Source organism: Coffea eugenioides, chromosome 4 (assembly GCF_003713205.1).
Source record: "Coffea eugenioides isolate CCC68of chromosome 4, Ceug_1.0, whole genome shotgun sequence".
Classification (NCBI taxonomy): Eukaryota; Viridiplantae; Streptophyta; class Magnoliopsida; order Gentianales; family Rubiaceae; genus Coffea; species Coffea eugenioides.
In genome coordinates, this window is record NC_040038.1 from 9564697 (window position 1) to 9582849 (window position 18153).

Sequence of the window (18153 nt, forward strand, 5' to 3'; positions counted from 1 at the left end):
AAGTGGACACAAAATCTTGGACAGGATCCCGTCTGCATTTTAGGTCCATTTAATAAGCATATAATATTTGCATGCAACACGGATTCAGCATTTTCGCAGCATGGCATGCAAGGCCTCCAGAAAATTACTGTATGTATTACTTTCAGACTAAGTGAATCCAATTCTAGTTTTGAAACAAAGTGATCCGTTATATCTAGCTCCTCAAATTTCATTGTACTTGTCTTCATTTTTATGTCGGGTTTCCTCCCTTCTTTGTATGTTTAGTATACATAAACTACATATATATGTGCTTATTTCTTCTTTTATATTCTCAAGTTTTTGTTCATTTTTAAATGTAGTCAGGACTGAATTAACATGGTCCTTGGACAGATTCATGAACTAGGACAAGCTGACTTTCTCGCCTAGCTAATACTTCGATTTTCTAATGCATTAATATCCGACAATAACTCTAGATGCACTGATCTTGCACATAACTAGAACTAACCTGCTCATGTGCTGTGGCAAAACCAGGCAAAAATCAAATAAACTAAGTGCACCTTCATTGTGCAATAACATGCTAAGCCAACTAGAACTACATGGATATTTCTCTCGAGTAATCTACTTCTTCAATTTAATTAAGTTTCAGTATCTCTGTAACTAACTGCCTGCAATATGGGAAGCAAAAAATCATCCCAGAAGAATTTTGATTCCATTATCATCTTTTTCCTTGGAAGTGGTGCAAAACAAATATAATCTAAGCTTGTTGCATGGATGTTTCTCTATCAAGCCATGAGGCTAATTAAAATGGTGAATATATACTAGCATATTTTGTATTGCGAAAGATATCTATCCTACAATTATATTATATGGCCAGAAATTAACTTTACACCGGAAAGTACGTCTGCTATCTCAAAACTACTTTGTAATAGGCATTTAAGTGGTGATAGTATACTGAGTGGATTCAACCATGAAATGATGGAGATTGGATGAATTTCGCTCAAACAAGAACATTTTGCTCAAGTTCCTTCGTTTTTATTTTCTCTTGTAAGGTTCAGAATCTTGCTAAGCTCAAAAACCAAGAAGTTATAATTTTTTTTAAGTTTGTAATGATGCAAGGATTTGGATTCTTTGGATTGCTTCTGAGAAAGGCCAAAAGGGTAAAAAGAGTAAAGAGAGATAAGTTTGAATAAACTATTTCAAACTTAAACCAGCAATGTGAATAAGTTTGACCAATAAATCACATATAAAACAGAAATCGAAAATTAAAAAAAAAATAAATTGACATTAATTCTAGGACCTAGGGTAGTGCTCAAGGACATTACAATAAACTTATAAGAATAGTACTAAGATATTGGCTAACCCTAGTGTTCTTTGCTTTTTTCTTTTTTCTTTTTTTTTTAGGAGGGGGTGGTGTGGGGGAGGGGTTTAACTCATTCATTAAAAAAGGTTGGTTAGGGTCGAAGTCATCTAAATTAGAAACAGAAATGTTGAATATTTTCTGTCCAAAATTTTTGAAATTTATAAACACATTTTTTTTAAAAAAAAAGTACAATCCCGTGCAATGTACGAGTTCCCTACCAGTTTGCAATGTAACACTTGGCTCTTTGCAATGAATACGTAATTCCGTACCATATAGGAAAATAAACATTATGCCATTTTCTTCATTATAGACAAACATTTGTCCCACCCCCACTTTTCTAAAAATCACTGTATATATATTGAAGGAAAAAGAAAGAAAGATAAGACTTGATAGAAGGAGATAGCAATGGAAGGGGAAAACGCCAATGAGTTCTACAGAGAGTGCCAAAGAAACCATGCAGCCAATCTCGGCAACTATGCAACTGATGGCTGTGGAGAATTTTTGCAAGATCAAACTTCCCCGGGTGCACTACTGTGCGCTGCATGTGGATGCCACCGCAATTTCCACCGCAAACTCACCTATGGAGCAAACTACAACCGTGGCTCCAACTCCAACCAAGAAACAGCCACCGAGATGATGGAGTATAGTGGAGGCGGCGATGGTGGCAGCGGAGGAGGACAGCAGGCGGCCGAATCGCCGGACAGGATGAGCAGCAAGAAGAGGTTGAGGACAAAGTTTACACCAGATCAGAAGGAGAAGATGCTTGCATTTGCTGAGAAGTTGGGATGGAAGCTGCAAAGAAAAGATATGGAGGATGAGGTGGAAAGGTTTTGTAGCAGCATAGGTGTGAATAGGAAGGTTTTTAAGGTGTGGATGCACAACCACAAAAACTCTTCCTCAGCCTCTACATCTGCTGGCAATGCTTCATCTCTCACTCAATAGAGAAACAGATCTTGGGAGGTTTGTTTAAAACTTTAATCAAGTTCTTTTGGGGTGACCTTAATTAGCACTACTGAAAATATGATGAAAACGGTTTTAATACTACTGATATATTCTCTAATTTCTTTAGTCATTCAATTGATGGAGCAAACAAAACTAATCATTCTATGAGGATTTCATTGCAAAAGATGAGCCAATAATCGCTTAGTGACTAGTATAAACTGATACTTTGTGTATCTTTACTTTTTGATTCATTGGCTCTTGAATGAAGATTGACTGTAAATCTAAGGATGGATAACATGAGCAATAAGCAAGCTGATTTAACATTGCCATAATTTCATCATCTTTCTCTATCAAATTAAAAACTCGATACAAAATAACTCATATGTACATCAAAATTAAACGGTTTTGCTTAGTTTGTTTGACTCGTTACACTTAATTGTCTTGTACAAGGCATGAATCTCAAAAATTATTTTCAATTAAGTACTTAATGGAGGATTCTCTATTTTCCCTAGATAAAGAGCTAGGATCCTCTATCCACTCAACCCTCTGTTTGGCTAGAGTATTACTTCAGAAAGAAAATGAATAATTTCTTAGGCAAAATTTTTTTTACTGCCCTTCTATTTTTTCAACATCTGTTACATATCTCACGTTACAAAAATTGCTATAGTGAATAATACAAAAATAACTAATTAATAGTCTGACACTTGTGCGTGCGTGCGTGCGTCCAACTCACATGTGATTTACTCTTTGTAATTTGTTAAGAAAAATTTAATCGTGAGGTTAAATAGATTGAAATCCTCATTCAATGTGATTCGACACGAATGATTTAATCATCTGAGCTTTTGTTAAAGTGAGTTGGAATATTTCAAGATGTATTGAGTCTCTTTATCGCAATCCTTCTTTCAAGGAACCACTTATGTAGACTCTAATTGTCCATAGTTGGTTAAGTGATATACTTTCAACCAACCAAATTAGAAATTTGGGAAATTTGAAAGTGATTTCCTTTTGAGACTGATCTTAAGTGGAGTCCATAAGTTGCCTAAGTGGGTCTGATACACGTGCAATTTAAGTCTCATTCTTTCAACTGTTTTATTTGTTTTCTTTTAGGGTTAATGTTATTTATATATTAACGAAATATACACTAATACGATTAAATGCGTGTCACATTGTAAAAATAAACTTCAAATTCAAATTAGAATTAATTGGCCTAAATTCAAAAGCACTAGCTAGTGTATACATTATCAGTGCGTGCAAAAATAATCCTTTGTTTTATTTAAAGATCAAAAGTCTAGCATGTAATGTTTCACAAATTTCTCATCAAATTAAAATCAAGAACATATATCCTAGAAGCATTGGGGTGAATATGAAGGTTTTTAAGGTTTGGATGTACAGCCACAGAAACTCTTCCCAGCCTCTACTCCCTATATATATATACCAAAGCTTCATCTCTCACTTGGGAAGTTAATTTGTGTACTCCTTTCATCAAATTTTTATGAGGAAAACGTTAAAATAGTGAAAATTTGATGAAAATGACTCTAAAAAATACTTTTGATACCTTCCATAATTCTAGTCACTGCACAGTGGAGCAAGCAAAACAAATCATACTCTCAAGATATCGTGGCACAAGATAAAGGAACATGACTGGGGGGACTACTACAAACTGATAGTTGATTGCGTACTGAAACTTTATGTCCTCTTTACTTTTTGTTCATTGGCTCTTGGATGAAGATCAACGATAAATCCATGGAGAGATAACCAAAGCTGATCCAGACTCACCATGGTTTCCAACATCTTTCTCTATCAAAAAAGAACTCAATAGGGCAAAATGACTCCTATAAGTCAAAATGGCTGTTGTTTATTTGATTTGACTTGTTGGTGCACTTAACTGTAGTATTATACAAGGCATGAAACCTTACAAATTATTTTCATCAATATCTCCCACATAAAGAGGATCCTCTATCCACTCAACTCTTTGTTTGGATAGAGTACTACTTTTTTTTTTTTTATATCATTTCTTGGACACATTTTAATTCAATTTTATTTTTTAATTATCTTTTTATCTAATATATGTCGCATCATAGAAAATGTTGCAGTTGAGACATTTTTGTGCGCGTGCAACAGACACGTGACTTATTTTTTCTAATTTTTAAGAAAATTTTTGAACAGAATGAAATTCTCACTTAGTGGTATTTGATGCAAATGGTTTAATCATTTGAGATTTTTTTAAAATGGGTTGGATGAATTCAAGATATATTAAATCTCTTTAATTGCAATGCTTCTCTCAAGGAAACACTTGATGACTCTCAACGTCCACTGTTCATGAATTGATATAATTTCAACTAACCAAATTAGAAATTTGGGAAAATTATAAGTTACTATTTTCTTTTAAATTTAGATTTGAACTCTAAATTTTATGCATGTGCATTTAAATCTAAATTTTACACATGTGACATGCTACAATTTTTGAAAAATTGTTTTCAATTTGAGCCACGTTCAGTAATGCACCCTCTCAATTTTTTTAGAAACTATAGCATAACTTATAAAAATGTTAAATTTTTTAGCATTGCCCCACTCTTGACCCTCTTAAATTTTGATAATATTCTCTCTAACCCCAAGATTGCCCCCCATAAGTGTTGAAATTTTTTTCAACTGCTCTCAACATTTCCACCATGAAATATTGAACTTAAATATATGACAGGCTACTACTTTTTCCTTTCTAATAAATGTTATTTACTTACCGAACTTTTCCTAATATTCTACCACATGAATTACAAGTAAAGGAGAATATTCATTTGATGGTGATTTTATTCGCCTACTGTATATATTAGAATTTTAATTTTGTATTCTTCTATATAATTTTAATTACTATAACATTTTATACCATTAGATGACTGGTAAACGACAGATCGCAAGCAAAAGAATCTTTTTATTTTTGTAATATTTATTATTGAATAAATTGGTGTATTTTTATAGCAAGTTTTTCAAAAAATGATTATAACAAATATTTAGTTGTTTCAAAAATTTACAAAACAATATCTTGTAAGATTAAACTAATATTATTAGAATCCATGAACAAAAGTCCTGACTTCACCACTGGTAAAAATGGTTTTAGTACTTCTGAGTTCTTCTCTCTATATTACTTATCCAGTCAATGAATACATTGAGCAAGCAAAACTAATCATACTCTCAAGAGATATCGTTGTAAGAGATAAAGGAAACTGACAAAAGTCTGTAGTTGATTGCGCACAGATATATTGTTGGTTTCTTTACTTTTCATTCATTGGCTCCTGGATAATGATCAATTATATGGGTTCTACATAGTGCTGAATTCAACAATAATGTATAAGATCAAGCATCATTCTCTACATAAGCACCCTAAATCTACCCTTAATAAATACTAATATTATACTTTTGGGATTAATTTTAATACACTGTCAGTGTAAACTTTTTTTTTTTTTTTGAATATAGGGTTTAGATGAATAACGTACACATCATTACCATTCAAATTTTAAATACACTTTTTATTCATGTGTACTATATTTATATCTATTAGTGTAAAAAATCTTTACACTGACAGTGTGTATAACATTAATTCTATACTTATTGATATTCCCAATTTTTTAACTTTGGATATTAATCGACACATGTCAAAAGATACCCTCATCCGCACTTGAGAATTTGCCAAGTATAATTCCATGGAAAGATAACATGAGCAATAATCAAGCTGATTCAAAAGTTGCTATGATTTCCATCATCTTTCTCTATCAAACAAAAAGCTCAAAAGCACAAAATGACCAGTAAACATCAAAATGGTCTTCCCTTATTTGATTTCAACTCTAGCACGTAATTGTCTTAATAAACATGAAAATTTGCAATTTTGTTGTCATTAAGTAAGTACTTAATGCAGAATTCTCTATTTTCCCTAGATAGAGATTAGAGAGGACATCCTATCCACAACTCTGTTTGGATAGATTTTGTTTTTTTTTTTGGGACCCGTTTAAAAACAAAGTACTATAGCGAATAGCACACAAAATTATTTCAGTTGTCTTCACTGTAAACGAATAGCACTCTCATTGTCGTGTGCAACTCATGTGTGATTTCCTCTTCGTAATTGCTAAGGAAAAAATCTAACTCTTCTGCTCAAATGAGTCAAATCCATTCAAGGTATTGAATTTCTTACTTGCAATTCTTCGTTTCAGAAAAGCACCATTTGGTTATAATTGTTTGATTGAATTAATTTCAATTGACCAAACTAGAAAGTTGGAAAATTTTAGTCCCTCATGGGCAGCTCGTTTGGTCACGACAGTCCCTTGGAAGTCGTTGTCCAACTCCTTCACCAGGAATCGAGTCGTAGGGTTACCGTGTTCGGGGGGAAGGAGCCTCTCCTCCCGGGTCGGAGTGGGATTAGTCGGGCCCCGTAAGAATTGACCCGGACACCCACTCCGTCAGAAAAAAAAAAAAAAAAGTTGGGAAATTTTAGCAGTTGATTTCCTTTAGAGACCGCACTTAAGTGGAGTCCATGTGTTGCGACTATCCAGGTAACAGTAACACATGCAATTCACGTATCATTCTTTTAACTTTTTTCTTTTTTACTAAAGGTAAAAGTCTAGCATGCAATATTCCATCAATATTAGAGCTGTCAATCTCGCCATTTAATTCAGACTTTAATAAGCTCTGACTCGACTCGTCTAACTGGTAAGATATTTGGGTTTCGAGTACGTGCAGCAGTTCACGTATCATTCTTTTAATTAAAGGTAAAAAATCTGGCATGTAATATTTCATCAATATTAGGGCTGTCAATTGGGTCACTTAATTCAAGCTTGAATAAGCTCCGACTCAGCTCACCTATCCAGTAAGATATTTGGGTTTTGAATCACGAGTTTCAGATTCATATACCTGAAGCTCATAGTTGACTCATAATATATTCGGGTTTAATCCAAACTCACGTATTACTCCTTAATTTCCTTAATATAATTACTTTAACCATTTAATAATAAAGTTAATTTGAAATCTACAACATTAAAGCTACACACACGTAAACTAGTAAATAGTTCATTAAAAATACATAAACCAAAAATTTTCCAACAATAATTGTATCTAATTCTTTTAAAATACATGAAAAATAATAATAATTAAGGAATAAATTAATTGCTATCTCTACTTATTAAGAGAAACCAATAGAAATTTTACCTAGGATTCTCAATCCCAAGTTGAGTTAGACTCTGATTGTTTCTAACAAGTACAAAGAGGGAGCTGGGTTCTGATTAGTAGTATCCTTCGAAAATTCTGTGAAACTAATTCTTTGCCTTGATTTCTAGCTTGATTGTGATTCTTATACTGGGTAAGGGATATCTAGAGGAATCAATCAAAATTAATTGAAGTTCAGGTGGCCAATCGTGGAGGTGGAGATCAATCAAAATTATTTAATGAATCTAATTGTCTTTCTACTAATTACTATTAGTTTAATTATACATTACATATTTAAAAAAATAATACATTTATAGTTATATATATTAGGGTGCACCCTTTTCTTTCAGGCTGAATGGATCGAATTCGGACTTCTTTGACCCTATGAAATATTATTCTCTACACCCGTGATGCACAAAGCAGCCACTTTTTTATCCCACTTCAAGTGATCGGTGTTTTTCCATTTCATCTCCTTCTTTCTCACTAAACTTCCCTTTTGTCATATCTTCCTCATCACACAAATCAACTTATAAGGGAAGCCCATATAAATAATTAATTGTCAGCCAAAAGCAAAATGACAACATATTAGATATTGTACTTTTTTGGCCAATTTAGTTAGAGCATTTAGTATGAACTGCAAAAAAGAAGAAAAAAAAAGAAGAAGAAGAAGAAGAAAGTTTTATATATCATATTCAATAGTTGGTAAAAATAGTCCTCATAGCTCACAAAGATATTTACTTTCATCTTTCAAAATTCAGTTAAAAATACCACAAGAACAATTTTAAATTAAATCAAGAACTACAAAACATTTTATAAGTAAGGACATCAATCAACTATTGTACTTTTTCAAGGTGAACAATTTTGCATTGACTGTTGACTAAGATGGAAATCCAAGACCGGAAGCATGAGCCCCCGGGCAGATCGACTGGTTTCGTAGTCCCTTCTTTAGGGGCAGGTCACTGGTTCGACCCCCGGGAGAGCTAACGCGCTGTAAACCTTGGGGCGGGGCTCTCACAGCCGCAGGGGATAAGTCGGGCCCAATGGTTCCGGACACCCCTGTGTGTCGACAAAAAAAAAAAAAAAATACTGGAAGCATGGTTTCTTTGGTTACTATAGTTGAGTCATAGGACTATTCCCATTGCTATAAAATTTAAATTTACTAACATTTTGGCTTTTTCCCTCGCTGACCCAACTTGAATTGAATCACAATTGAAATTAAGGTGTTTGGTTCACCTTCTGTAATCGGAATCATAAGCAGCACTATATGTGTGGAGTTTTGTCATTCCCTCTTATCTGTCTTCGGTATGGAATTGGAATGAATTTCTAATAGCTATGTCATAAGTGAGAATCGTAGGAGATGAAATCCAACACTTCCATGTACATTAGGTGATTTCTATACTAGTTTACCAAATAATAGATTTTGGCAAAATTAACTTTGATACCCCTTCATGAATCATGATCTTTGTACCCTCCTAAATCTTACAAATTGAATTTCATTTCCACAACAAATATACTGGCTTTTTGTCCCTTTTCCTCCCAATCCAATTAAATTGCTATTTTTAACAGTTTTTATAGAAAAAAATGTACTATAACAATTTAGTGCATAAGGAGTAAAAATGTTATTAAAAAATGTGCTACAAAAAATTTTTTTTGTTGCCTTGTAAGGGCAAATCCTCCAATTATTGACCAACCGTGACCTTACAATGAGCAAAAGTTCGTACACACTAAATTCGTACCAACCGGATTGAAAGCCCAAGTCGGTTAAATGGAAGAGACCATCAGGACAAATTGAATTCTACAGCATAAACCCTGAGTCCTCACCTCAGAAATAGTTTAGAAACTAGTCCGTTCCATATTAACATGCCGAGAACAAGATTGCAAGCAGCAGAAGCCAGGAGAAGAAAATCTCTTCCTAGAAAAAGGAAATAATGTTGGAAACAAAAGCAACAATCCTATCATTTCATCGTTAACTACCATCACATGAATACCCCCTTGAAAAATCACCCAATTCTCCAACTCTTGTATGGATGCAAAACCTTAAATTCGTTGTGGCAAATTCATGCCCAGATGATCACAACAGGCCTCATCCTCCACACCTACCCTTTAAGCCGCATCATCCTTGTTTCCTCCTCCATCACCACCAACATATCTTATGCAGAAACCATCTTCAACCAAGTCAAAAACCCAACAATTTTCCTGTACAACATCCTCATTTCATGCTATACCACGAAAGGCAAAACCCATGATGCATTATCACTGTACAACCGAATTTTTAGTAATAATATGACTAGCTCTGCAAAACCCAATAATTATACATACCCATCTCTTTTTAAGGCCTGTGGAGCTCAACTATGGTTCCAACATGGAAAAGCCTTGCATGCCCACGTCCTAAAATTTCTTGAACCACCCTATGATCAATTTGTTCAAGCCTCATTGCTTAATTTTTATTCAAGCTGTGGAAAAATTGGTATTGCCAGATATCTTTTTGATCAGACTATTCAGCCTGATTTGGCTGTGTGGAACTCTATACTCTCAGCTTATGCAACTAATTGTAGTGTAAATTTTGATGCCAATGCGGATAGTTTTTGTGATAGCACGGGTCTCTGGCTAGAAGTATTGCATTTGTTCAGTGAAATGCAGAAGTGTTCAATTCAACCTAATGAAGTGACCCTTGTGGCTTTGATTAGTGCTTGTGCTGATTTAGGCGCACTTAGTCAAGGAATGTGGGCTCATGGTTATGTAGTTAGAAAGAAACTTGGGCTTAATATTTATCTTGGCTCTGCATTGATCAACATGTATTCAAATTGTGGGTGTCTCAAGTTGGCTTACCAGTTGTTTGATGAATTGCCCGAGAGGGACACGTTTTGTTATAATGCTATGATTAGAGGGCTTGCAGTTCATGGTCATGGTCGAGAGGCGCTCGAATTGTTTGAGAAGATGGCCCTGGAGGGGTTAGTTCCGGATGATGTCACACTTTTGGTTGTAATGTTTGCTTGCTCGCATTTGGGATTGGTGGATCAGGGGTGCAAATACTTTTACGCAATGCACAGAGATTATGGGATTGCCCCTAAGCTCGAACATTATGGTTGCCTAGTGGATATCTTGGGCCGAGCAGGTCGTGTGGCGGAGGCTGAGGAAACGATTCATGCCATGCCCATGAAGCCTACTGCTGTCTTATGGAGGTCTTTACTCGGGGCAGCTAGAGTTCACGGGAACATACAGGTGGGGAAAGTTGCGTTGAAGTATTTGATACAACTAGAGCCCGAAACTAGCGGGAATTATGTTCTCCTTTCAAACATTTATGCCAGCATGAATAGATGGGATGATGTGAAGAATGTCAGGAAGTTGATGAAAGAGTTTGGGATAAATAAAATGCCAGGAACCAGTATCCTTGAGATTGATGGAGAAATGCACGAGTTTTCTAGTGGTGACAAAACACATCCAAAAGCGAAAGAGATATATTTGAAGCTAGACGATATGAATGGTAGGCTAAAGGAGCATGGTTATAAGCCAAGAACCAGAGAAGTGTTGTTTGACATTGAAGAGGAAGAGAAGGAAGATCATCTTTCATATCATAGTGAAAGGTTAGCTATTGCTTTTGCTCTTATGGAATGTCGTTCTGATTCACCTATTAGAATTATAAAGAATCTTCGAGTATGTGGTGATTGTCATGATATTGCAAAACTTATTTCAAGGATATATGGAAGAGAGCTTATAGTAAGGGACAGAAGTAGATTTCACCATTTCAGGGAAGGGACCTGTTCATGTTTGGACTATTGGTAACTTGATCTCTCGATGGTAAAATCACACTCTCTATTAATCCTTTATTTCAGTGGCTGGAATTATCCCAAGAATCATCATAATCACGCCTGTCTCTCTCTTTGACAAGCACGCATAATGATCTTGACAACCGTTCAAGAGATTTTCCAATATCAAGGCATGATTCAATGCACTTTTCAGATTTCGAAGCCAAAGTCCCAAGCAGTTGATTACCAAGAATATGAGCCATCTCTAGCATTTCAACCATAATGCCTCCTTTGAAACCATTTTCATGACACCGTCTCAGTCCTCTGCACTCATGGACAAGTAATAAAGCATTTCAAACTGGGTTATGAGGAAGATGTGCTTTCAATCCGTGGGCATGAGGTGGTTTGTGAGACAGCGAGATCTCAAGTACTTGAGGTGATTATGATGTGAAGCAGAGGGCTGTTTTCAAGATTAAGGCATCGAAGATGGAAAGATCAAAATGCAAATCAAGATCAAATGACAGAAAGGTTGAAGAAGCTTTGAAGAAGCTTAAGCATCCAACGCACCCAATCAACGATGGCTAGTTCAACTCTACTAGTTTGCACCGGGCAGCTCAAAGAGAGATTGTATCAAAGAAGGTTCGCTCGTTCAAGCGGTGGCCAGCGGTGGGAATTCCAACTTCCATTCTCTCAGTTGAAATCAAACGTAATAAGAAAGATAATGGGCGACCAAGGGGATGAGCAAGCATAAGGAAGTAGCATATCTATTTGCTTTTCTGCGCTTTACTTGAGCAGTATGACGCTATACTAGTAACCCGGTCAAGAGCAACTGGTTCAGCTTTTGAAATTAGAGCTATACAAACAAGGGCAAAAGGGTCTACATTCAACTCAGTGATCGTCAAGCCTTGATAAACCAAGGCAAATATGCTCAAGTTTGGAAAAGTAAAGAAGAAACATCTTCGTCTAGATCACAAGGTGAGACAGTATTACTAAAACTACATTAACTGGAAACTCTCAAACAATCACACTACTTGGCAAGCATCATCCTCACAAATTCCTCATAGTTAACCTGACCATCACCATCCACATCCGCTTCCCTGATCATCTCATCAACTTCTTCATCAGTCAACTTCTCCCCAAGGTTTGTCATCACATGACGAAGCTGAAAATATTTCCATACAAATGAGTATCAACATGATGAGAAATGAAATCTTGCATTGTGAAAGACCATTAATGAGCAGCAGACACAAGAAAACAATGCCCAAAACAATTCAACAACACTATAAAACTGTTGATACCTCAGCAGCCGAGATGAAGCCATTTTGATCCTTATCAAAAACCTTGAAAGCTTCCTTGAGTTCCTCCTCAGAATCAGTATCCTTCATAGACAAAAATCGTAATTAAAGGTGTGTTAAGTACAGATTGCTGCATCTCCATTAAAGCAGGAGAAGTTAATGGTATCTCATGAAAGGAAAAGGATATAATTCAGGAGTCTATGGCCACAAGAATTTGTCACAAAAAAGGGGAGAACAAAAAAACAAAGAGCTCAGCCCCCTCCAGCACTTTTGCACCAGTATAATGCAATGCTTGCACTAAAATAGGAATGATTAATTCATATCACTTAAAAATCCTCAAGAAATGCATTATGAGCAAGGGTTAGCTCCCTGATCAACCTAGCTTATGATAGAAGCAACTATATCATTCCTGATGTAAAAAAGTAGGAAGAATGCTTAAATAATTGATGAAGACAGCGTAAGCCTATAAGAAATGCATTGATACAACCAAGCTCTCAATAAAAATGATGAGCTACCTCAGTTTAATGAAACCAAGACAATAACACACTTAGAAACAGACCCAGCACGCGAAATTGTCTAGCATTCCCTAAACCATTAGGATTGCAACACATATACCAGATATTAGACTATGCTTACTTTCATTTTACGCGCCATGAGATTCAAGAACTCAGGGAAATCAATGGTTCCATTTTGATCAGCATCAACCTCATTGATCATATCCTGCAGCTCAGCTTCAGTGGGATTCTGCCCCAGTGACCTCATTACAGTTCCCAATTCCTTTGTAGTGATGCAGCCTTCGTTGACAAGAATTGGAGGTTTTCATTAGATCTAAAAACCAAATTAAGCGTAATGCTCTCTGACCTTCTCATGTATATAACCAACACGTTCTCCGACAACAAAATAAAAGAAATCCACTATGTAATTGAAAATCATCAAAATCCACCAAAAAAAAAAGAGAAAGAAAATGAAAGTCTAACAGACAACAGGTTGCGAAAGGATGCACCGCATATAACTAACACGAACAATTTTACTTTGATTCCCAAAAACCTCGGGAAAAAAAAAAGCATCATTTTCCATCCATTTCTAACAATCGTTGACAGGAAAAAAAATTCAAAACCAGAGATAGCCACTAAAAGACACCCAAAGGGGACATAGGAAAAGCCAAGGCCAAAGCAAAGATCCAGTAACGTAATTAACCAGCCAACACCCAATTTTCACGGACCATGTTCCACACATTTGGCCACTTAAATCACAGTACAATTCATTTCTCCTACATAGATTTTTCACATAATAAACATCGGGTAAATAGATAATTAAAAAAAATGCTGGACAGTGAAAAATATACATCACTTCTATTTTCACACGGGCCAAAAAGTTTAAAGAATGAACATAACTAAAATACAAATTCCACCAAACTTTTCAATTAAACTACTCTTTTTTCCCTCCGATCAACCCATCGCGACAAGTTAAAAACATTAGTAAATGTCATTTCCGTCATATTTCAATATAATCACCGATAAAAAAAAATTCCATAACCTAAAAGCTCAGAGCAAACAAAAAGGCAAATCACAGATCCGCTCTCACCAAATAAACGTCAAAACAACCAATATTCACAAAAATAACCACGCTAAAAAATAGAAAAAAATAAAAAACCTCGAAAAAAAGAGGAAAAAGAATCAGAAGACGAAGGAGAGAATAAATAATACCATCGCCATCCTTATCAAAGAGGCTGAAAGCTTCCTTGAACTCGGCGATCTGCTCCTCCGTCAACTGCTCTGCCATTTTCGCAAATTATTTTTCTTCTCTTTTTCTGTAAAATTGACAAAACAGAAACCCTAAAGAAAAAGAAAACGAAGAAGAGAGGAAAAAAGACTTTGTTGACAGTAGTCTAGTGTTCTTCTTTCTTGTGCCGTTGATATAGGGGTTTGGGGTGCAGTAAATTTTCGACGTGTTTTGTGGGGTCCACGATTATTATTGACCGAGTAAAAATATATTTTTAGATATAATATTATTCCAGCTGTTACTACAACAGTTTTTACGGTTTTGGTTTTTTACCTTTAAAAAAAAATTTTTTTTTTTTTATTAGATATTTAGATTGGATCTCGTCGGGGTTCAAGGCTGGAACCTCGTAGATATGATCATCGTGGGACCCATATTATGGAAAGTCCAGTCAGCAACATCCCGAATTTTTTTGTCGGTAGTAAGCAAATTATTTTTCTAATCGGTATATTTTACTATTAAGAAAAGTTTTTCAAAGGAGCATCTCGGTCTAAAATTGAATGGATTATATGAGAAATGTACAAAATTCTGGACCATATTAGCAATTAATCAAATTATTCTATATTCAAATTGAGTTAGATTTCATAAGAGCTGTCGAGTTTTGTTCAAAAAATAATCAAATCAAACATGAAAATCTCATGACCAATAAAATTTTAGACGGGGCTTAGTTTTGATTCATTAAGTATAAAAAATTTTGGAGTAAAGATTGGGTTGGGTGATAAATTAGAAAGATTATAAGTAAGAGCTTAGATAACCTCTCACATATCAAAAAAAAGAAAAACAAGTATAAAAATTCAAACAAGTTGAGCTTGACTCAATAAAAACTCATTTTAGTTCAGCCCAATAAATAAGTGAATTAAGATTTGACATGATTACAAATTTATTTTTTTTAAAGCATATGATTACAAATTTATTAAAACGAACAAATAAGAGTATTCGATTCGGTTAAACTTGCTTATACAACTGCTATTGACCACTGAGTTTCCTTTTGTATTTTCCTTGCAATGAAGGTTTTGTTCACATATAACATGAGTTTGACTTCGGATTCTTTTGTCGTGAGATTCTCCACTACCCATTAAGTGCAACCGTATGATACACGATCATATTGTTCGAGTACAACAACGTCAAACATTTGAACAAGACGTGTATATTTATTAATGTCAAGGAACTCAATTGTATTTAAATTCCAGCGTTATCCGCTCTGTTTGGATGCGAGTGTTTTTCAAAAACTTGTTTTTCAAATGCAATAAAAATTTTTAAAAAGTACTCTAAAAGATAATCTAAAAATTAGTTTAAAATTTTAAAAAATTTTAAAAAATATCTCAAAATATATTCTAAAAACTCTTCTACTCTTAAATATCCCAAAATATTTTCTAAAAATATCCCAAAATATAATCTAAAAACTCTGTTACAACAAATTTTTTTAAAAACACCCCAAAAAACAGCTAATCCAAATTGGATTTTTATTCAAGTTTGTCTAGTACTAATTTTTCACCAACTTTACCTACAGTACTTCTAAAAAATTTCTTAAAATTTTTCATCAACACACTTCAAAATATCCAAAACACAAAAAAAAAAAAATTCCCTTCCTTTCTTTTCTCTTTCCACCTCAACCCACCACTACCTTTGCTGTCGGTCAAAACCGGCCGACGCTATCGACCTCTTCCGACTCTAGTTCCGACGCCAACAGATGCAACTTTTTTTTTTTTTTGCTTTTGCTTTTTCTCTCCCCATTTCTCCCTCTTCCGCTTCCCCTTGTAATAGTACCAAGTTGAGCTAAGGAGAATGAATCGAAATAAGCAAGCTGAATTTGCTGATGTAAACTTAACAGTGATTTCTATGGCAGCAGAATTAACAAGAATTCAATAAAAATTAATACAAACTTGTATATTGATATTAATTGATAAGTTACTGGAATGGGTGGGAAAAGGCAAGGAGATGATTAAGAAAGGAGGAAACTTAGGGAAGAAGAAGATTTGGAATGACCAAATTTGACCAATTAACAAAACAATCGCTGCCCTATTACAAAAGCAAATCTCTTTATATAAAGCTGTTAAGCCAGTGACTAACTTCTAAAAGCTACAATCCCATTAAGACACATGTCCTCCATTGCATTCAAACTGTTGCACGACCACAGCTGTTGCTTTCACGTTGATGAACTGAATTTCCCAGAAAAGGCGTGCTTCCAAAATCACGTTTTCGTCTCTCCTTCTTTCTTTCTGATCATGCCTTCTACTTCTAGGTTCACGCCTTCCGTTCCTTTGCTTCTCAGTTCAATTCCGCTTCATGACAATAGCTCCCCCTTCCAAATAATCTTGCCCTCAAGATTGAAATTCAAGGAATCTTTGTTCAATATCCTCTGCATCTTCCCACGTAGCTTCTGTAGGAGAAGCTCCCCACAATTGCACAAGCCACTGCACTGCTGCTGCATTCTTCCTCTTAACAATCTTCTATCTAGCACAACTAGTAGCTCTATCCTCAAGTGCCCCTTCTCGTTAGTGCCTGGCAGTTGAAGTATTGGAACTACCTTCTGTCCCACCTTCTTCTTTAATAGGGAAAACATGAAAGACTGGGCGTATCCTTGATTGTGCTGGCAATTGGAGTTTGTAGGCCACCTTTCCTATTCTCTGTATTACCTGATAAGGTCCAAAGTACTTGGCTGCTAACTTAGAGTTGCCCCTCATTTCCACTAAGTTTTGTCTGTAAGGTTGTAGCCTAAGGTATACCCAATCATCAACCTCAAATTCCCTCTCAGATCTTCTTCTGTCTGCATACACTTTCATTCTGTTTCTTGCTTTCTCCAAATTCTTCTTGAGCAGCTCATCTATCATCTGCCTATCCTTCAAATGATCTACAACAGTGTCTACCTTAGAGTATGAGTATAAACCTAAGGCCCACTGGGGGGAGGGATTTCATTCCATACAGAGCTTCAAAGAGGCTTATCTGTATGGCAGTATGATAAGTGGTGTTATACCACCACGCTGCCAGAGATAGCCATGCATTCCACCTCTTTGGTTCCAGATGAGTCATGCACCTTAGATACATTTTCAACACCTAATTCACCTCTCGATTGTCCATCAGTCTAAGGGTGGTATGCAGTGCTTAGACATAGTTCAGTTCCTAACAGTGTGAATAGTTCTATCCAAAATTGGCTAGTGAAAATCTTGTCCCTGTCAGATGGCATGCTTAATGGCATACCATGCAGCTTGCAGACCTAATCTAGGAAGATCCTGGCTACTATTGGGGCATTAAAAGAATCTGTTAGGCTAGTAAAATGGGCATATTTTGTGAACCAGTCCACCGTTACCATGATAGCGTCTCCTCTTTCTGAAGTAAGAAACCCTTCAATAAAGTCCATAGTGACATAACTCTATGAGTACTGAGGTATTGGTATGGGTTGCAGGAGACTAGGATAGCAGTATGCTCATCCTTACACTTCCTACAAGTATCACACTGCAACACTGTACCCTTGATCTTCTTGTACATTCCTGGCTAGTGAAATAGATGTTTGACTCTCAGGTAACTGGCTTGTACTCCAGAATGTCCTCCTAGCTGGGAGTTATGGATGGCAGTAATGATTTTCCTCCTAATTCCTCCTTCCTTCCCCACCATCACTCTTCCTTTATATTTGACTATTACATCCTGGTAAGAGTAGTCCAGTAGGGAACCAGGTGTGAGTACCAGTTCCTTGATCATCTCCTGTATCCTCTCATCTCCTTGGTAACTTTCCATCACCTTCCTTACCCATTCAAGGATAACACTGGTCATCTCTGCATACTTCCCCTCTTCCTTGCTGGTTCTCCTGGATAGTGCATCTGCAACAACATTTTCCCTTCCCTTTTTATATTGAATTTCATAACTTAAC

General features: G+C 35.6%; 3 protein-coding genes across 3 annotated transcripts; 2 read left to right on the forward strand and 1 right to left on the reverse strand.

Annotated features, from left to right (window-relative positions):
• The first annotated feature begins 1744 nt into the window (after nucleotides 1–1744).
• Nucleotides 1745–2446, forward strand: LOC113768970 (zinc-finger homeodomain protein 2-like). Its single transcript, XM_027313468.1, has one exon. The coding sequence runs from the start codon at nucleotides 1745–1747 to the stop codon at nucleotides 2279–2281; it is 537 nt and encodes a 178-aa protein (XP_027169269.1). The 3' UTR covers nucleotides 2282–2446.
• Nucleotides 2447–9376: 6930 nt separating this feature from the next.
• Nucleotides 9377–11390, forward strand: LOC113769509 (pentatricopeptide repeat-containing protein At5g43790-like). Its single transcript, XM_027313971.1, has one exon. The coding sequence runs from the start codon at nucleotides 9449–9451 to the stop codon at nucleotides 11249–11251; it is 1803 nt and encodes a 600-aa protein (XP_027169772.1). The 5' UTR covers nucleotides 9377–9448; the 3' UTR covers nucleotides 11252–11390.
• A 572-nt stretch (nucleotides 11391–11962) lies between these two features.
• Nucleotides 11963–14397, reverse strand: LOC113767905 (calmodulin). The gene is made up of 4 exons (XM_027312108.1): nucleotides 14216–14397; nucleotides 13146–13303; nucleotides 12513–12593; nucleotides 11963–12376 (listed from the first exon to the last, which is right to left on the reverse strand). Exons 1-4 carry the CDS (start codon nucleotides 14289–14291, stop codon nucleotides 12242–12244), a joined length of 450 nt encoding a protein of 149 aa, XP_027167909.1. The 5' UTR covers nucleotides 14292–14397; the 3' UTR covers nucleotides 11963–12241.
• Between the last annotated feature and the right edge of the window lie 3756 nt (nucleotides 14398–18153).

Coding starts and splice junctions, on each gene's coding strand:
- LOC113768970 (XM_027313468.1), top strand. CDS start 1,745: ATGGAAGGGGAAAACGCCAATGAGTTCTACAGAGAGTGCCAAAGAAAC.
- LOC113769509 (XM_027313971.1), top strand. CDS start 9,449: ATGAATACCCCCTTGAAAAATCACCCAATTCTCCAACTCTTGTATGGA.
- LOC113767905 (XM_027312108.1), bottom strand. CDS start 14,291: ATGGCAGAGCAGTTGACGGAGGAGCAGATCGCCGAGTTCAAGGAAGCT. Junction 13,304..14,215: donor CTTTGATAAGGATGGCGATG/GTATTATTTATT, acceptor TTGTCAACGAAG/GCTGCATCACTACAAAGGAA. Junction 12,594..13,145: donor TCATGGCGCGTAAAATGAAA/GTAAGCATAGTC, acceptor TTGTCTATGAAG/GATACTGATTCTGAGGAGGA.